Source organism: Crocodylus porosus, unplaced genomic scaffold, assembly GCF_001723895.1.
Source record: "Crocodylus porosus isolate Cpor-Errol unplaced genomic scaffold, CroPor_comp1, whole genome shotgun sequence".
Classification (NCBI taxonomy): domain Eukaryota; kingdom Metazoa; phylum Chordata; order Crocodylia; family Crocodylidae; genus Crocodylus; species Crocodylus porosus.
In genome coordinates, this window is record NW_017728906.1 from 185,340,675 (window position 1) to 185,362,077 (window position 21,403).

General features: G+C 44.9%; 1 protein-coding gene across 2 annotated transcripts in view; it reads left to right on the forward strand.

The window, feature by feature from the left end:
- The first annotated feature begins 3,748 nt into the window (after positions 1–3,748).
- The window catches only part of LOC109306767 (transmembrane 4 L6 family member 1-like), a 29,121-nt gene continuing 11,466 nt past the window's right edge, over positions 3,749–21,403 (forward strand). Inside the window, exons 1-3 of one of the 2 annotated variants that reach the window (XM_019530333.1) lie at positions 3,749–3,822; positions 15,289–15,471; positions 20,299–20,361. In XM_019530333.1, coding sequence (XP_019385878.1) covers positions 15,301–15,471; positions 20,299–20,361 — 234 coding nt within the window. In that variant the 5' untranslated portion in view covers positions 3,749–3,822; positions 15,289–15,300. Of the gene's footprint in view, positions 3,823–8,385; positions 8,580–15,288; positions 15,472–20,298; positions 20,362–21,403 lie in introns of those variants that run through there. The other variant, XM_019530332.1, reaches the window with a different exon arrangement.

Below are 21,403 nucleotides of genomic sequence, written 5' to 3' on the forward strand. Positions count from 1 at the left end.
GGGGGGGGCATGTGCCCCATAGACTAAGGTGGCACCAGTCGCCTATGATTCACATTCAAATACAATTTAAATAAGGTAGTTTGGTGTACTGTGTTGTTTTATTACATATGCTATTGCTGTTTCTGGTAGCACTCACAACATGCTACACACTTTCTAAACAGAAGATGACATTCTTTTGGTGAAGAGTTCATAAGTATTTCCTTATACAGGCAGTCCTCAGACTTGTGACACAATTGGTTCCTGAAAACCGCATCTTAAGTTGAAACATTATAATTTGGAACTAATTTTCCCATAGGAAACGATATTATAAATGGGGGATTGGTTCCTGAACCAAGGCCTGATACCCTATTTTCACCCAAAATAACCCAGAATTTTGTACTCAATCAGTTATATATAAAAAAAAAAATGTAGCTATTTTACTTGTCTATATGTAGTTATTTATGTATTTATATTGTAAATAGCAATCACATTTCTTTGGAAGGACTTCTTTGAGGTGACTTTGCTGGACTTTTTGACGGGTTCTTGGTTGGACTTTTTCAAAGTATCTTGGCTGGAGTCTTCTCAGGAGTCTTGGCTGCAGGTTTTCCTGGAGTCTTGCCTGCTTTCTTAAAGAAAATGCGCAAGGACTTTTAGACCAATGTTCTCTTCTTTTGCATGTAAATTTCTCTGTAGCAGCTGTACATGCTGGATATGCCCCTATTCACTGATGCACTGTGTTCAATGTTGAGGTCATTTTCCTCAAACAGGGACATGGCAGCTTCCAAATGTTAAAATGCCTCAGCCAACACTTTTATTGTCAAGACTTTATGAGGAGGAGTCTCTTCAACAGTGGGTGCATCTTCTTCCTCTGCCACTTTTTGCTGTTCCAATTCAATGAGGTCCTCATTGGTTAATTATTCAGAATGGGATGCCAGCAACTCATCAACATCTTCTGATGCAACGTCTAAGTTGAGTTCTTTGCCCATTTCAACAACATTTTTGGTCACCTCTTCAACAGTGTCTGTAAAACCCTGGAAGTCAGACACAAACTTAGGATGCAATTTTCTCCAAACATCATTCAAAATTTGATTGTTTGACTTCATTCCATGCCTCACCAATGCCCTTAACTGCATGGTAAATGTTGAAGCCCTTCCAGAATTCCTTCAGAGTTGTCCACCTTCCTTCTCAGTTACCCTGGTGGCCTGGGCAAATGTGCACCTAGGATAGTAGGCCTTGAAGGATGCGATTACCCCCTGGTCCATAGGTTGCAACAATGAGGTGGTGTTGGGGGAAAGAAACACCACTTTGATGTCAGTATGCATGTCATCAGGGATAGTTGGATGACTAGGAGCATTGTTGAGGATTAACAACACTTTAAATGCAAGATTGTTTTTGCTGCAATAATCCCTGACACTTGGCACAAAATGATGATTAAACCAATCATCAAAAATGTTCTTATTGACCCATGCCTTAGGATTGGATTTCTATATCACTTGGAGAAATGCCTTGGAATGTCGCTTGAAAGCTCTGGGGTTTTCTGAATGGTACACAAGTAAAGGTTTAAGTTTAAAGTTACCTGCAGCTTTGGCACCAAGCAAAAGAGAGAGCCTATGTTTAGCAGCTTTGTACCCTGCCATGGATTTCTCCTCTTTGGCAATGTAGGTTCTCGATGGCATTTTTTTCCAAGAGTCCAGTTTCATCAACACTAAAAACTTGCTGAGCACAATAGCCACTCTCTTCAATGATTTCAGCCAATGTCTCAGGAAAAGCACGAGCTGCCTCTTCATCAGCACTGGCAGCTTGACCTGAGACCTTGAGTTTATGCAAATTGGCCTTGGCTTTAAAATGCATAAACCACACCATACGTGCAGTAAAAGGCTCAGCATTAGAACTCTCCCCTTGTTGTTCTATGTTTCTTAGAAGAAGAAACATCACTTCCACCTGATTTATGCTTTTCTGCCATTATTATGGGCAGTTTGGAAAAAGTTTGGAAACCCGAACAGCGCATGGGCAGCTCAGTGAACTTGTTGAAAGTACTGTACTGTACAGCACTGGGGCTTATTCTTTATTTAGTACAGGTACAGTACCATAGTGCTGTAGTGGTAGCGATGAGTGAGTACCAGAGGAGCAGCCTAGCAAATGGCTCCTAGACCAGTGGCACACTGCTAGTCTGGTCATGTGTCTGGAAGGGCATGGGGGGTGGGGGCATGCACCCCCGGATCTGCCCTGAGTGTAGCCCACCCCTCCCCAACCAGATCAGATCTGGAGGGGGGTCACATGTCCCTCCCCCACCTTCCTCCATGCCCTCATGGACAAGCAGCAGGAGCTGCTGGACAGGCTGCGGCTACTCCTGCAGCTGCCTGGTTCGGCTCACCCCAGTGGGAGCAGCCGGGGGACCAGCCGGATGAGCTGTGGCTTCTCCTGCGGCTGCCCAGCGCAGCCCGGGAACTGCCTGCCTTATCCCAGTGGGGGCAGCCAGGGGAGCAGCTAGACAAGCTGTGGCTTGATCTGCGGCTTCTCCTGCAGTTGTCTGGCACAGCTCTGGCACTGCCTGCTTTGCCCTGGTGGGGGCGGCCAGGAGAGAAGCCGGACAAGCTGCAGCTTCTTCCGCCACCCGTAACCCCTGCTCCCAGAGCCCGATGCAGCCCCAACTGGGCAGCGTTTGCCCCACCCCTTGTTCCAGCCCTAACCCTCCTCTCCTACTGGGGCCCTGATCTGCCCCCCCCCCCCTTCCACCGACAAACATGTATCCAGCATTCAGTGCTGTAAAGTTGTAACCCATGTCGGCACTTCGAAACCCAGGTGTCAATTTACAAACATTGTAACTGCAGTTTGTCGTAACTCAAACCATTGTACGTCAAGGACTGTGTAGAGCTATAAAACGATGAGAAATACCACTTCCCCAGAGGTGCAAGCTGCATACTCTGCATAACATGCATCAATATATCTTTTATTATTTCATATTTGTCACATTTAATATTCTGAAAAAAGGAATGACAGATTCTTTTTCAGGAAAATTATTTTCCCCACTTGAAGAAAAGTCTGAATATAGAATCATAATAAAAAGAATTGAAAAATAAAATGTGTGTTAGTACCAACAACGAGATAAATTCCCTTGTCAGTTATACTTAGGGAATTTGGAATAATGTTTTATATTCTGGTGAAGTCACTATGGTTTTATATCAGTACAAGTAATACCTTTACTTACTAGAACATACTAGTTAGCAAACCATTTCTACATTAATAATGATGCACAGCTATTAATAGCATAAATGGAAACTAAAATATGCCCTAAAAACAGAATAGTAGCATAATTATTTAGATATTTAAATCAGACACTGTATAATACAAGATTATGTTATGACTGATACGGTTTTGATTCTTGATATGGACTGCACATTTTAATATGGTAAGAAAGAGAGAGAATGAATAAATTTACCTGTTCTCATAATGTGTGCCCTTCTGCATACCTGGAAAATTAATAAAGAGTTTATGGTTTAAAAAAAAGAAAGATAGCAATGATGTAGAATTAATATAACCAGGAGGTATTGATCAGTGGAACACAGAATGCTTTCAATCGATAACACACGGTGACAGACACATACCTCCTCAGCTTGGTTACTAGCCAATCCAAAGAAAGTTCAGGGTCTTTCTAAATAATTTAGGAAAATTTTCATTTATTTAGGGCAAAACTATCTGTCCAGGAAGTCTGAAGGGAATCATCATCATCAGACAACGAGTTTAGGCAAACTTCCCATTTCAAGATCTGAAGCATTAGCCACCACTCTCCTGTCTGTGCTCTGTACTCTCCACCACTCCATTTTTTTTAACCTGCACAGCCAGGTAAGTTGTTTTAATTTACTCTTCAGATGCAGATCTTACAGCTGCTGTGAACTGTATGTATGAGAATCTCAACCTCTTGTTTTTAGCACCCTTTCCCTTTGAGCAAGGAGGGCAGGGATGGAAGAACTACTGCAATAAAGACTGCACAAAGGGGTTCCATCTTCAAACTGGGTCTTTCATTTGTTTTTAAGAAACCTTATAAATGTGACAGATGCTGTATTTCTTTTGGCAGTGAAAAAAATATAGTGATGATACAGAAAAACTGTGTAAATGAAAACTCACAAAAACATCTAGATTTTGATGATGATGACTGAATCCTAAAGTCGTTGAAAATTAATGTTTAAGACAATTTCAGGGCGTTTTTATTATAACCTTCTTCTATTGTGTTCCTAGTGAGTACGCTCATTACTATTAAATTGTTAGAACTACTTTATTCATTATTAAAAACGCTGTTTATTTATAACATGTACTTGATTGTGACTATATTAATAATAATATTTAAAAAATAAAGATTAGTACTTTCAACTGCAGGAGCTGGGCTCAGTTCTATTGCAGGACATCCTATTGTCCCATACATGAAACTGGCTGTAGAAAAAGGGTAAATGGAAGAATCTGTCCATGGCCGAGCAGCATTCTTTTGCCTCACTCTTCTGCATTTTAGACCAAATCATTTAAGAGAACGATTCATTTTAGAACTGAAAACCATACTCTCCATCTCTCCCTTATGTTTCATGACAATAACATCTCATTCATTCTCACTCCACTAATCCTCAAACCCCAACTAGCCGTCTCAACTGATTTCTCAGTAAAGATTACTGAACTTCTTATATTATAAGAAATGAATAAATCTGAACAAGGACATTGATAACTTGATGCATTAAGCTAAACTACTACTACTAATATAATAATAATCATAATGTAATAATTATGTTTTCCCATAATGTCTATGAGCCCTAGTCATGGACCACAGATACCCACTGTGCTAGGTGTTGGGCAAAATTAGAACAAAAAGATGACCCCTGTCTTCAGAGGTTTACCGTTCAAGTATAAACTCTTCCCCTCTATGCCCAGTTGCACATTTTCACCCCTTCTAGTCCCATTCTTCCTTCCCATTGCTGATACTGTCCATGGCTGAGCCAGGGCTGAAGGGGCAGATTCTACAGTGGCCATAACAGGGATGGTAGTAGCGTTCAGGTTCCTCCCGGCCTGGTCTCCCCAGGTGTTCTCTACCAGCCTGGGAACAGGCTTGGAGAGGGGGAACGTACCTGCTGCCTCCACTGCTGCTGCTCTGGCTGATCCTGGCTCCCCACACAGTCCAGCTGCAATGGGAAAAGAGCAGCTCTGGAGCTTCCCTGCTCCCGGGCCAGCCAGGAACAGTGGGGACAGCAGCAGTGGTGTGTTGGAGAGGGAGTGAAGGACAGATGCTGCTGGGCATATAAAGGGAAAGAAGAGGGAGCAAGGGAGGGGAGACAATTTTTATGTGATTCAGCAGGGATGCAGCCAGCCCTGCAGTGTTGGTTGCTACTCCTGAACCCCCTTTATAGGTGGGAGGCAAAAGAATGCTACTCAGACACGGACAGATTCTTCTTCTCCAGGTCCTTGTAGAAGATCCTCCCCCACACGTCCTGGCAGCTGTCTCCAGGGAGTAAGTCCATGGGTGACACAATATCTATTTTCCTCACCACCTCCTGTATCTTGCAGTGGTTCATTATTTCATAGATTTATTAGACATTAGAGCTGGAAAGGACCTCACAAGATCATCCAGCCTCACCGGACCCAATGGGGTCACTGGGCCTTTTCTCTGTAGTTTGTACTTGCTACAGAATTGCTCCAGGGTTCTGCAGAATCACAGCAGTTCCCAAGCTGCTAGACTTATGCATGGCAGTATGTGCACTCCCCAAGGTTGTAGCATGTGACTTGCAAAATACTTCATGAAGCAGGCTGTTTTAGACCCTGCCTTGGTTGTCAGCTTGAAGATCTGCCTTGTGTTTTGCCCAGAGGAATAGCAGGACATCTGGTATTCCTTGGTTCCCCCTGTCCATTCTGTCTTGTACAAGGTTTTTCTTGCCACTTTCTCTCATCTGGAGCCCCAGAAGAAGATGTGTATGGACCTCTGAATTCTGTGGATAATTTGCTCTGGGGGAGGGGGAGTGCCGAGGGAGAGGGAGAGGGTGAAGACCAGTGCAGTGTACAAAAGCAGCACTGCTATCATGAGCATCATGTGCCCCCTCATTGACCGGCAGTGTTTGCACCACAGTCCCAGTCTCTGTGACAAAGCTGATGCAATTGAAGAGCTACTGGCCGTATCTTTGAAAAAACTTATGGCAATTAAGAAAGGTCCTGAATGATTGGAAAAAGGGAAATCTAGTGCCCATCTTCAAGAAGGGGAAGGAGGAGGAACCAGGGAACTACAGACCAGCCAGCCTCACCTCAGTCCCTGGAAAATCATGGGCCAGGTCCTCAAGGAATCCATTTCTAAGCACTTGGAAGAGAAGGTGATTAGGTACCATCAGCATAGATTCACCAAGGGCAAGTCAGGCCTGACCAACCTGATTGCCTTCTATGATGAGCTGACTGGCTCTGTGGATGTGGGAAGAGCAGTAGACATGATATATCTTAACTTCAGCAAGACTTTTGATACTGTCTCCCACAACAGTTTTGCCAACAAGCTAAGGAAGTACAGGTTGGATGAATGGACTGTAAGGTACATAGAAAACTGACTGGATCATTGGGCTGAGAGGGTAATAAAGCAATGGCTCACTGTCTAGTTGGCAGCCAGTATCAAGTGTAGTGTCCCAGGGGTTGGTCCTGGGGCCAGTTTTGTTCATGATCTTTATCAATGACCTGGAAGATGGAATGGAGTTCACCTTCAGCAAGTTTGCCGATGACACCAACCTCGGTGTGTAGTAAATGTGCTGGAGCATAGGGCTAAGATTCAGAGAGACCTAGACAAATTGGAGGATTGAACCCCAAAAAAGCTCATGAGATTCAATAAGGACAAGAGTAAAGTCCTGCACTTAGGATGGAACAATTTTATGCACCAGTATAGGCTGGGGACCAACTGGCTAAGCAGCACCTCTGCAGAATAGGACCTGGCGGTTACAGTGGACGAAAAGGTGGATATGAGCCAAGAGTGTGCCCTTGTTGCAAAGAAGACTAATGGCATGCTGGGCTGTTAGTAAGGGTGCTGCCAGCAGATTAAGTGATTCTTCTCCTCTGTTTGGCACTGGTGAGGCCACATCTGGAGTACTATGTCCAGTTTTGGTCCCCCTACTACAGAAAGGATGTAGACAATTTGGAGAGAGTCCAGCAGAGAGCAATGAAAATGGTTAGGAGGTTGGGGCCTGACAGCTGACTGCTGAGGAGAGGCTGAGGGAACTGAGCTTATTTAGTCTGGAGAAGATAAAACCGAGGGGGAATTTAATAGCAGCCTTCAATTATCTGAAGGGTGGTTCCAAAGGGGATGGAGCTAGATTGTTCAGTTGTGGCAGATAACAGAACAAAGGACAATATTCTCAAATTGAAGAAAGAGAAATGTAGGTTAGATATTAGGAAAAAATCTCTCACGAAGAGGGTAGTAAAGCACTGGAACAGATTACCCAGAAAGACTGTGTAATCTCCATCCTTGGAGGTTTTTAAGACCCAGCTAGACAATACCTTGACTAGGATGATCTACTTGGGGATGGTCCTGCTTTGAGCAGGGGTCAGATTAGATGACCTCCTGAGGTCCCTTCCAACCCTCGTTTTCTATGATTCTGTGAAATGTAGCCATACCCACACAAGTACACTACTCAGCCTCAGCAGTACACCCTAATCACTGTCTTTCAAGCTTGCCTGCTGTCACCTACATCCCCACTCTACAAACCCCTATGCTGTTCCCTGTCCTAGTGCTTCACCTTCTCAACACCGTCCCCTGGCACACTGCCTTCTATCCACATACACTTGGAGTCTCGTCTCTTCCTTATCTTTCCCTCCCCTCTTAGCTGGCCATTGACCAGTTTAAAGTGTGCTGGGACACTGCTGCACCATGCAGGGGGCAAGTTGGGAGCCAGTGGTGCTCTTGAGCACCTAGCAGTGGGAGAGTGTCTTCTAGTCTTCACACAGCTAAGGGACTATGAAGAAGTAATGCAAGAAGCACGAGTAGACTTCCTGTGCCTCCCTGCCTAATGACTATGGAAAATGCTGCCATTTCTTGCACCGTCATTAGGGTCCAACAGGCTTGAGCTCAAACACTCAGACTAATAGCTGCCTGTGGAATCAGTGTATATTGTGGACAAAGGCTGGGGCCTTATTCCCAATGTCCCTTTGCATTATACCATCAGACTGTATTTATAGGCTAGCTCTTTGGCTCCAATATATACAGCTTTATTTTGTGCAGTAAACTTCTGTCTTGACTTTCCTATTTTGTGACACCACACACAACTTAAAAGGTTGTGGCAGGAAAAAACTGTGCCAGCCTACTGCATATCAATGTGACCTTGGGGGGCATTGACCAATGAAACAGTGCCTTAAAAAAAATCAATGTTGCAGGGTGATTCAATCTTTACATTGACTAACCAGGCAGAGTTTGGGGTATTTCCTCATTCTTTGAAGAGAAGCTTCTCTTTGTTTAATGGAATCCATTGCTTGAGAACATATCTGTGCCTCTCAGACTGATATTGGGTAAAAGAAAGAAAAAAACTTGAAGCCAGTTAAAAATTAACGTTGGTGTGTGACAACATGAAGCATCAGTAACCATTTTATTCCTGTACATCAAGGTAAGTACATCAAGATATTTTCTTCCTTCCCTCAACTTTACAAGATGAAACATACTGACAGTCTTAGTTAAGAACCAAAAAGCAACTGCAGCAGCTTGCCCAAAGTTGTTAGGAGTGGGGTTAGTGTTGTAGGATTAGCAAAAATGTTTGTGTCTGGTATGTCATCACTAATTTTTGTATCTCAGTCAGAATCAGCTGTGATTTAAGTAGGTGCAAGCTGCATTGACTTTCATGGGAGAAGCACCCACTAAATTTGCTTGTTGATGCTTAGGTAGATTTCTTTGGTAATGTCAGCGATAGTGGACCAAGCTGAAATCACTGTAGCTCAAGGTCAATGGAATTATGTTGCTTTACACCAGCTGAGGAGCTGTTGGTGCAGCTACAAATGCAATTACTGTGCATAATTTTTTGGCATAGAAAATTCAGGTGCATTAAACTGTGACCCAGCACACATCTAAACGTGTGCCCATTGGGAACAAATTTGATCTTAACAGGAGTAGTTTAGTCCAGGACTGTTCCTGCCCTGCTCTATGTGCCCCTGAAGCAGTCAGGGGGAGTTCCAGGCTTGGCAGGTGCCAGCACTGCTCTGGCAGGGGGATCAGGTGCTGGTCCTGATCTTTGTAGGGCTCCCAGCCACATGGAGACTGGGACAGCTCTCTCCACCCCCTGGGGCCCCCTTTTGCCTAGGTTGACTGGGAGCAATTTACTCCCAGTCAGTGTCTACATGTGTGCTTCAGCACATTAGTTTAATGCACCAATTCGTAGTACCTGTATCTACTGGTATTAGAAAAATGGCACATTAGACTTCCCAGTAATTGCTGCACATGTGTAGACAGTGATGCTTTACTGCATATTAGCTTAATGCGCAGGAAAGTATCTCATGTAAATGTGCCCTGTGTGGAGGATTATACACATGAATGCTGCACAAGGTTTTTAGAATCTGTCTGATCTGACTTAAACAAGGGGGTAGATTATGTTTCCTTGTCTGCTTCTGATTGAATAAACAAAACAGTATAGAAAATAGGCAAGGGTTAGCAGACCCAGGAAGGGCATGGGTTAAAATGCAGTGCGAGGGCAGGTGAGAAAATGCTAAAATGTAAATGCACAAAATTGAAAAGGAAATAAGCGAGACTGGAAAATATCTAGTGCTACATCCATTCCGTCCCCTCCACACACATCTTCTGTCAACTTAAAAAAAATTGTTCCCTTCAATCTGGGGATTTTTAAATATCTGCAAAATGTCCTGCCCAATTTTTTGAGCATTATATAAACAGTTTGTAATGAGAGTGAGACAGGTAGTCCTTTGGTTAAACAACTATTCTAAAGCAGCTAAGAGCTAACTTGCTCTTAAAACTTAATTACTTTCCCTTATGCTTAAAAACATTCACAAAAGTATGGTTTATAATAAGTATTGTAATTAAAACTTTGTAGCAGCACAGAACAATGCTAATTACTCTTTGTAGAAATGCAGACTCAGAAAAAGACTTCAGCAGTCTCTACTGCCTTTTGGCAATCCAGTGGCTCTTGGCATCCTTTCACTGTCTCCCATGGCATATATTTCCAAGCACCAGTTGCCTTGGTTTAGGGCTGTCAGAGGATACATGGCTCACACTGTTCTGTTTAACAGTTCCCAATGGTGCTGTCCTGCGTGGATTTATTTAAGCCCTTTTTGAACATGGCTATTCTATTTGCCTTTACAACTTTGTGTAGCAACAAGCTCCACAATTATGCCCCAGGTAGAACAACCAAGTCAAAACAAACAAAAAACCTCCATGTCTTGTTTGTTTTAAACATGTCTCCTACTAGCTTTAGTGGATGTCCCCTAGTTCTTGTTTTCTGGGACATGGTGAATAATAGTTTCCTATTTGCTTTGTTCATACCCTTCATGACTTCATAGATCTCTATCACACCCAGTTCAACCTTCTTCTTTACAAAAGGAAGAGTCCTAGCCCTTTCAGTCTCTTGTATGGCAACTGCTCCATACCTCTGATCATCTTGGTTGCCTTCCTCTGCACTGTTCCCAATTCCATTATATCCTTTTTAAGATGTGGAGAGAAGAACTGCATGCAGCATGCAAGACATGGGCGCACCATGGATTTATACAGTAGCACAACTGCAGAGGAGAAGAGATGTTTGGGAAACTTACTGTTGTTGTTGTCATGTATTGTAAGCTGCTTTGAGCCTTTCTGGATAGAGTGGGATATAAATTGAAAATAAAGCAGCCTACGTTATTATTTAGATGCCCTTTTAAATTATACTTGACATTTTAATTGGCATTTTTGGTCACCACTGTGCACTGAGCTTTGCTTAGGGGTTTTTAACTTTCCTTAGGTATCTTCATATCTTTGTCTAGACTGCTTGTTATGCATGCGATGCCTTCCTTTAACTCATCTCTAAAGCTATTTAGCTACTTCCTTCTTATGCCTTCTCATGAACCACCTCTGCGACTGTACCTAGGAGAAGTCAGCCAGTGCACATTGGCTAAGTTGAAAGGTATTTCAAATACACAGCTGAGGATCAGTTGGGAAATAATAATTTAAAAAAAAATGAGCATTACAAAAATGTGTGTAACACTTCTGCCAGGCACTGGATGGCAGTAAGAAGGGCTAGGTTCAAATTTGGGGTTTCACACCAAGTTTTCAAATTTAGCTTCAGCTTCCATTGTGGGATGCTTGGAGCCTGGGTAGCTCATCCAGGGGCATTGTGGGGGGTGCAGAGAGAGGGCTTCTGCTGCTGTGCACACCTTGGGAGAGGCACAGGGGGCACATGCTCACTGCATATATGTGTGGGGAGGAAGTGGGCTGCCATTGAGGGCTGGGTTCTGCGTCCCATTGCCACTGCCTTGGGAATGGTGTGATGCCACATGCCTGCCATGGCTGGTCCCTGGGGCTGCCTCCTAGACAGGCTGCCCAGGCTCTGACTATCCCATGACTCGCCCCAGAGCCTCCTCTGCCCCACTCCCTCCCTCCCTGTGGGGGGTCTCGATCTGCCCCCCCCATGCCCCTTCCCTGACTTACCTGTTGTGGTAGGCAGCCGTCTGGCTGCAGTCTTGGCTGCATGCAGGCTCTGTGCCTGTCTGTGTGCACCCCTCCCCACCTGCTGCAGCTGCCCACAGCCCATCCCCAGACTGTCCTGCAGCCCTCTGTGCTACCCCATGCTTGAGGGGGCTAAGCCCCATTAGTCCCGGGCTTCTGCCACCTATGGCTGTGTGCCTGCCTGCCACACATGCACAGTTAAAGTAACTTTTTTCACAGTATATTCATGAAACTACCAGGACCCATTTGCCAAGATCAATGGTAGTTCTGTGCATATTCTGTGAAAAATTATATTTTACCCTTGCACATGCTGAGACTTTTCAACAAGAAATCCGCAATTTTCTCAGGGCTCTAGTCACATGCCTACAAACTTCACAATTTAGGAGGGAGGAGGGATGAACACAAAATCTGTCCACTTGCCCTTTATAACTGACCACTTTAACCTCAAACTGTATTACCCAAGACCACAATCAGTAAAAACCATGAGTTGCCCCTCAAACCTGCATATTAATGAAGGCATGCAGATTAAGAATACACAGTTACAGAACATAACTGTAATCAAACAGAATACTCTATTTGCTCTCTCATCCTTATGCTTGGCTTTCTGCATCTCCTGTCACAACATCTGAAAAAGTGAGCTTCATCTCATGAAAAGCCTGTGGTGTAGCACACCCCCACACCCACACACACTATATCTTGGTTAGTCTGCAAGATATAAGTCTACCTTGCCTTACATGTAGGCCATAGGTAAGGGTTACATTTGTATACATTATGTATAGAGACCTACCCAAGCCCAGGAGGCAGGAGGCTGATTTTGTGGGCAGATCACAGGGCCCGCTGACATTTTTGTATCCTCCCCATGCCTCCAGTTGCCCGGGGTCCCTGGTGGCCCTGCCCCCCTGTTGCTGATTGGTGGAGAAGGTTGTCTGTCAGTCCTGCCCCTCACTGCTGATTGGCTGAGCGCTGTCTCTCATGTGGCCCCACCCCTTGCTGCTGACTGGTGGAGGGGGTGGCACTGCATGACAGACAGCCTTTTCAGCAAATCAGCAGTGATGGGAGTAGCAGCCATCTTGCATGCTCCCCTTCATGTTGCCAGCCCCACTCTCCCTGGCAACCTGGGTAACTAGGCCACAGCAGCCATGAGGACAGCTGTTTCCCACTGGGGTGTCAGTCCCTCCTGCCCTGCCCTGGATTTTGCCGACATCACCTGATTTCATGATTTCTGGAAAATTGTGAATTGAATAGGTGCCTAATTATATATAACACACAAGCCATTTATAGTGGTCATTTCCCCAACCTCCATGCCTCACAGGTTGCTCATCTTACATCAGCCTAAATTAGGCTCATCTTAACAACCTAAACTATGCTCTTCCTCTCACTCTTAGACCTTGTCTTCTTCAGAAACTCTACTCAGTTCAAGCAAATCAGTAACCATCTGCCAACACAATCACACTGGGGCTGCATACAGATATTCAGGGAGGTTAGACTGACTTTTTAAAATGGCCATCTGATCAAACTTTGTTCAGCTTATATTAGTTAAGTGGATCTGTGTGTAAGCTACACAGAAGTTCAGGACAGTTAGATCGGTCTTTAAAAAAGGCTGACCTGATCTAATAACCCCCTTCCCCCATCTTGACTTACCTTAGCTCAGGTGGCTATTTTAACACAATCTAACCTCCCCAGATGTCTGTACACAGCATGATGCAACCCTCCAGTGCTGACAAAGAAAGGTGAGATTGGTATGATGAAGCAGGTCCTGGATTCAAGCAACAATAAGAGGCACTAGTACAAGCTGAGGTTTCTTTTTCTCTACTTGCAGTTTGGACCACTGCAGCTGCATCAGTAAGCAGGCTTTGCTTGCCAGTACCAGAATTAACACCCAATTTAGACAAAGTCATCAAGGAGAGCCTTCCATGATTAGCAACATGGAAAAGTTTGTCTGTTGTCACTGCAGGAGACGAAATGCTTTAGCTTCCACCAGGGAGTACAAGATTCAGAAGATATTTTTCAGTACAGAAGGGGATATTTTGGGGCAGGACATTATTTCAGTTGGAGGGCTGCTTAATGAGTTTTGGTGAGCTGTCGAGGGCTGCAAGAGTAGCTCCACCCCTTGACAGATGTCCCACCCCCTGGTCACCATCTTGGGACTGGAAGTCCCACCCCCTAATCCCTGACCTTTGCCACCAGAAGTATCTCCCCTAGCCCCCAGAAGTACTCCTTCTTGGGGATTTGCCATCTTGGAACCAGAAATAAAACAAATTGTATACTAAAAAGCAAACAATGACAATAACATATTTTAATTTTACTTAAAAAAATTTTTTTGTCCTAATTTGTGTGTGTTTGTGGTATATATAGAGGTGATTGCATAATACCTCAAGATGAAGTCTTACTCTTGTATATTGTAAGGGAGCATAGAGGGGTGGTGGAATATGAAGGGGAGGGTATGGGTTTTGTGTAGGTATGTGTATATGGGGGGTGGGGGAGGATGTGGGGGGATGTGTGAATGGGTGGGTATGGGGGTTTGTGGGGGAAATGTTTGTGGGGATGTATGCATGTGTGTGGGTATGGGGTTTGTGCGGTGTGTGGAAGGGGAGGGTGGCAGGGGATGAGTGTGGGGTATGCAGGGAGTTGTGGGTATGTGTGTAGTGGGGGGTGTGCACATAGCAGTGAGTAGGGATCCCCCCCCAGAGGTGCATGGGTGTGTGTGTGAGGGGGCCAGTGGGGGGCGGGGAAGGTAGGTGAGGATGCAGTTTTTGTGAAGTGTGTGACTGTGTGTTGGGAAGAGTGTTGTTGCAGGGTTTGTGGGTATGGGGAGATGGTGCATGGGACTCCCCTGCATGTGCTGAGCCGGTCAGGACCTGCTCCTGCCCCACAACAGCCCAAATCCTGCATGCCCTGAGGTGCCTCCCCACCAGCACCAGCATGCCCTGCACCCACTCTGAACTCACCCCTTCAGAGTGGATCAGCCAGAACCTGGCACAGCACCAACCCAGCCTGCTCAGCGCCGGCTCAGTATCACCCACCTAGGTGCGTCCTGCTGCCCTGTGGACATGCAGCGGGGCTGGAGTGGCTCTGCAGCTGAACTGCCTTTCTAGTCAGCCCAGGCAGTGGTTCCTTCTGCTGCCACCAGCCCCAGCCCTGCGATACCAGCGGGGACCCGTGCTGCACATGGGGCAGCCTGGAGGTGGCAGTAATGCAGTGTAGATGTGGGGCAGCCCAGCACAGAGTCCAGATGCCTGCAGCAGGGGACTGCTGGCAGTGGGAGGGGGAGGGGTTGCTTTCCCCTTGCACCGAACAACAGATTTTGTGCTGAGACTACCAGGAAGGTTGCCAGTTAATGACAACCATGCTAGTGTTTTCAAAGACATACAGAGTTATTTGCTAGGATCACATACGAATTACCAGGTACTTGCACATAGGACATAGCCTATATGGACATAGCCATTTCACACAGGACCAAGATTTGTTTGCTATTGACCTGGCCCAGTTTTGAACACAGAATTGGCGTCGGGGGGTTCAATAGCTCTATTTGGTAACACCTTTCTTGGAAAAAACTCTCTTGCTTCAGCACCATTTTCATATATTTTATAAAAATGTCTCACATGAAGTCCTATTCCTCCATGTTTTTAAAGCACAAAGTAACCCAGGCTTTCTTTTCTCATTTCTTTCCTTAGTATTGATCTACCATGTGCACTGGAAAGTGCTCAAAGTGCATTGGGGTCATGCTGTTGCCCCTGGCTATCTGTGCTATCATCTCCAACCTTCTCCTGTACTTCCCCAATGGGCAAGTTCTAGAGAGTAACGAGATAACTGATTTGGTCTGGTTTTTCCATGGCATTCTTGGAGCCGGGATCTTGGTAAGAGATACATTTTGTTATTGTTTTAAGCATTCCAGTTTTGAGGCTTATGAAAGTCTCTGTCAGTTTAACAAAGATCAATAGGGCTGTCTTTCACATTTGTGCATAAGCTAATTTATTTGGAGAAGAGGGTATGAAACTTAGCAGTGATATACCAGGAAGATTAAAAAGCATGTACTTGAATAAGAAATATAATTTAATGATGAAAATCTTGGCATACCATGAACTTCAAAGCTCTGTATGACAAACAAAAATATTTGGCTTTCCCTCTTTCATAAAGAATAGTAACAGAAACATTCTTTGCTGGCCATAGTGTAGCTTGATGTCTAAATTCAGCAATGGTGACTCTGTAACTTTTCATTTCAATTGATTACTTTATTACTTCTTTTGTTGGTTTTAGTCTCAGATGTTTTATGAGGCTTATTAAGGGAAAAACTGGAGCTTGTTTGTACATATCATGCCATGGATAATAATAAACAGCAAAAACAAACATCAACTAGGGCAGAACCACTCAGTCACTGCTAAATTCGAAGTAGCTGCTAAGTTCAGCCATATTCATATCACCCCCTCTTTTTTGTGTTCACTGTTCTAGGAACATCTGTGTGCTTTATGGATAAAGCAAGTATCAAATTCACGCATGAATAGCTAAATAACATTAGCAAATGCGTAAATGCGCTAATGTGCCCTTACACAGTATTCATCAATGGATAGACACCATGTTAATCTGCATTAGCACATCTGCACGTGCACTGATGTGACTTAGCTATTTGCACCTACATTTAATGTGCCTTAATGCGTATTAGCACATCCATGTGTACACACATGCTTAAAGTGCCTTAAGCAAAGGTGTATTAAGATTAGGCACACGTAAATATATGCACAGACAGGTCACTTACCTAGCTTCCTTTTCAAGGCCAGTCAGCTCTCTGTTCAGGATTTCTAGCCTGTTTATTTTTCATGGGACAAACTTGTTCCCACAGAAGCAAAACAGAGAACAAAAAAAAAATGTATAACAAACAGATACACCAAAACCTATAGCCTTTCATAGACCCTGAGAGAACAGCTGTACTGCTCCCCCCAGCACCACAACCTCCCATCTCTCCCCTTTACCTTGTGCCCCCAGAGCTTTTAGGGCTCTTTGTAGCTCCAGTATAATCCACTTTTCAGTTTCAGCTGCCACTAGCTTTCCAGCCAAGCAAGCTCTTAACTGTTGCTTACCTGCAGGCTAAGCTGCAGGCTGAGCACCTTCTTACTCACATATTTTCAGAAAAGAAAATATGCTAAATTCATCTAGTTCACTATGAATAATTTGCTTGATCCCTCTGATGATGTACCTCCTACTTTATATACTGTTAATGTACCTTTTACTCATGCTGAGTTTGACTGTATGCAGATGAAACTTAAAGGAAGCTGACAATTGTACAACAGACCCTGGTGGAAAAGTCACACTTCTCAAAGCCCAGGAGGCTCTGGCTGCTAATGAAAGGAGGACTGATGCTCAGCATGGCAGCCCTGCATCACTCTTATTCAGAAAATTACTTATTTTATGGGTTCTAGTTAAGGCTGCTTTGTGGGCAGGGTGGAGCATATTAAAAATGTGAATGGAGGAAGAGTATGTACTGAGTCTTGAAAGACAGGTGACATCACTAGGAAGCGTTACTGATTTGCAAAACAACAATGTTACATGGATGTGATTTTTTTTATAACAGAATGTGACAGATGGAACCTGACAAAGAGTAAGAGGAAAAAAATGTTGTTGTACTCATTTTCCTGATGAGAATCTGTTGTAGAAAAATATTAAGTGACTTACTCAAATTCACATAGGATGGTGTTTCAAACAGAACAGGGATGCTTGGGGTGCCGGTCTTTGAGACCAGTGGCTTAATCATAAGAACATTCTTACCATTAAGTGCCCAGGTTTGACTAACTCCAAACCTGTTCTCCTCTTCCACTCCTATTTTTAAAATTGCAAAAGAAGCAAAAGTCTGTTTTGTTTAAAAATCTTAAATTTCTGAACTTGCAAAATAAGGAAATTGAAAAAAAGAAAGAATGACTCAGTTTGTCAATAGTGCTCAGTTCTGCAGACTGAGTCAATCTGAATGCAGAATGGCACCACTGTGAAAAGCCTGTCTGAGCAACATCAAACCCACAGACTTCATCTCACTGGCACCAGCCTCCTGGCAAATTTTCACTTTAACCTCAGAAGCCAGAGTACTGAAATCAGTCACTGGAGAGAGAGACCAGTGACAAACAAAGTCATGAATATTTGAGCCAAGCAAAACAGCTCAAACCAAGCGTAGACAAAATAACCTGCTCACAGCTTGGGCGGATCTGCAAGGGAAAGGCAGGGTGTAACAGGAAGTAGGGCAATGGACTCACCAGGTGACAGTGACTTCTCAGTCTGGATCTTGTGACAGGCTGAGCGTGGTTCTAGAGGACAGCAGTGAACTCACTGCGCTAGAGGTCAATGTCCTAGTCCAGTGCACATGGTAGATCAATGTCCTAGTCAAATTCCAACAGTCAGATATACTCTGCTCACATAAATTCTCCATGGAGGCTCACTTATTAGGCAATTACATTTTTAACTGGGTACATTTACATTTGCCTATTAATGTGCAGCAACAAGCTCTGGAGCCCGCTGGTGCCCCCTGACCTCTGGAGCTTATTGCTGCCACTCTGAACATGCACCCAGACTGCAGCACATTGAACTGGGTCAGAGCAGCCCCAGTTGGCAGGGGGTCTCTGGGGTCAGCCTGTCAGCCCAAGGCTGCTTTCCCCAGCTTAGTGTGCTGTGAAGGGGCTGGCTGGGGTACGAAGGTGTTGCGCACTGGGCTAGCCAGCAGGCAGCCCCTGCACTGAAGCACACTTGTGCTTTGCCAGTTGGTCAGCATCTACACATGTGCTGTGCTCAGGAAAAAAAACTTGACAGCAGGGTAGTACTTCTATTTACAGTTACTAGCCTCTTCCAGAATTTATTAGTTTTGTGTGCCCTTGTAGGGACATATATGTAGACACTGGGACACTTGCTGTGGAGCTAATTAGTCAGCTCCACAGTAAACATCTTGTGTGGATGCACCCACTGACAGTTAAAACTGTCCATCTTTCATGATGTTTAAAAATTAGTTAGTTTAAAAAAAAAGTTAGCAGTCTTTTCATATACGACACCTGACCCTGAGTCCTCCTTTCCTCCATTTGCCAATTTTACAACACCTGCTTTATATATTTTTTTTAATGCTTCTCTCTCCCATGTTGCTCTGTGGAAGACATACACAAACAACAGCAGACGGTTGTTCTGAGCATATGGTAGAGTCTTCATTCTGGCTGTTAGATACACACCCGGCAGCTCTTCCATGTTCTGTACACCCCAAACTACAAGCAACAGCCTGTGCTGCCTTTGGCAACTCTGGGTGCATCTACATGAGGCATTTACTATGTGGTGGACTAATTAGCTGCACAGTAAACATTCTGTGTCTACATGTGCACCCCTATTAAGTTGGAATAAACTAATTTACTTTGCAGCAGGATAGTCCTTGTAAACACAGGGTGCATCCAGGTGTGTGTGGACATTCAGTTCCCCAGTTACAAGTAGCAACACTGCACCTTGTGCCACAGCTACTTGTCCCTGGGGAACATCCATCTTTGGCATGTGGCAAGTTACCCCAGGGACAGTAGGGGAGGCTGGGGCCAGCACTGTGCTGGCCCCAGCAGCCTCACCCGTGATCCTGGGGCCTCCTGGAGCTGCAGCCATGGCAATCCTGCCAAGCGAAGCCTGGCTGGCAGCCACAGCATAGCTCCGGGCAGCCTGGCTCCACTTTTCAGCAGCGTATGCTGCCTGAGCGTGGAGTGCTTTGCAGGTTTTATCCACATTTTTTTTATCCCCTGGATAGCCAGGGATAAAATATCCCTGCAGAAAAAAAAAACAGAGCAGCACACACTTGAGCAGTGTACCCTTGCAGTGCGGAGAACACCAGACTGCACAGTATGTGATGCTGCAAATGTGTTGGCAGCATTACATGCCACATGACTGCACTCATCTGGATTCACCCACAAGCACTATCCTGTTGCAGAGTTTTTTACTCCCCAGCAGCATATGGGTAGACACTGCCCCAGCTGGCTGGGGCATGAGGGTGCTTCAGTGTAGGGGCTGCCTGCCAGCTAGGCCCACAGTGAAGCACCTTCATGCCCCAAGCAGCCCCTCTGCAGCACACTGAGCCAGGGGAAGGAACCCTGGCTGGAAGGCTGACTCCCCAGGGCTCCTTGCCAGCCAGGCCAGTTCTGACCCAGCTCAATGTGCTGCAGTCCTGAATGCACGTGAACACACGGTGCCCGGGAGCAATAAACTCTGGAGCAATAAATTCAAACATGGGTAAGATATTGTCAAAGGACAATAACTTATACTCAATGTGATGCAGAGGGGCAGGGTGAGGCATGAGGGTGCAACAGTGTGGAGTTAGCCATCAGTCAGCCCCTGCACTGTAGTATCCTCATGCCCCGGCCAGCCCCACTCACCATTTACATGTGCATTTTGGCACACTAAATAACTCCTACATAGGGTAGTACTTGTCTTGGATAGTACTATCCTACAGTAGAGTTAATTAATTTACTGCACCCTAATAGGGGTGCTCGTGCAGATGGTGACACTTTAGTGTGGAGCTAGTTATTAAACTTAGCAGTAAAGCACACATGTAGATATACCCACTGTGAAGAGTGAAAAGAAGGTTTACATTAAAGCAGCATCAACCTTTGGACCTCACTACACCTGATCTTCAAACTACTGAGAAGTGTAAGGAAATCTCACACAGTAATTCAATATGTGCATTTTTGTAGGTTATTTTGCCTGCGTTCATGATGCTGGGGGCATCTGGAGGATGTTGTGCCAACAGATGTGGGGTAAGCAGCAATTTTTATATTGAAAAGACAGTAAAAATGACAATTGAAAACCAGCTTTTCCATGGGGACTGAACAAATGGAAAGATACAACAATGCACACAAGCACTGAAATGCAGAAGCAAGGTTGACATGAAGCATCACTGGACTGAGTTTACAAGTATTATTTAGCAATCAAGTATGTAGATACATGATAGACACATAGTACCTACCCAAGGTTAAATGAAGGCATTTTACTTTGCTTTAGTAAATCCTTGCTCTCTCTCAAATGCAGGGATTAGAATAATCTCTGACTTTAAAACAGCAGATGTGACAGCTGCCATGTTTGTCAACATAGCAGAGATTGAACCAGATTCCTATCCCTAGAGATGGAAGCCCCTGCTTCTCCAGCTTGAGCTAAAAAACACAACCTAAAGACAAAGACCACAGACCAGGGGTGGCCAACCAATAGCACATGACACAAGTGGCATGGGCAGCTGTTATGTGTGGCACAGGAGCTCTAGGCACAAGGAAGAAGGCAAGGGGGCTCAAGCTTCCTCCTATGTGGAGCAGGCCAGGGTTAGTGGGGGCAAGGGCTGATTGAGAGACAGGACTGAGAGACAGATTGGGGGACAGGATGTCACTGCAGGGAGGAGATCAGATGTCACTGCCAAGAACCAGGTCGACCCACCCCTGGCCCAGCAACCACTGCAGCTCTATGTGGGAAGCAAGGAACCAAAGCCTTTACTTACCTCGTCCTGGGCAAGCTTTTTGAGAGAATTATTCTGGCACATGTCCGTGAGGGGCCAGCAGGGGAGATTATGCTTAGGGGCAACCAACACTGGTTCATTAGCGGCAGGTCCTGTCAGACCAACCTGGTGGCCTTCTATGACCAAGTCACAAAATCCTTAGATGCAGGGGTAGCAGTGGACATAGTCTTTCTGGACGTTAGGAAGGCCTTCGACACTGTGTCTCACCCCGTTCTCATTAAAAAACTGGGGGACTGTGGTGTTGACACCTACACAGTCAAATGGGTTGCTAATTGGCTGGAGGGCCGCACCCAGAG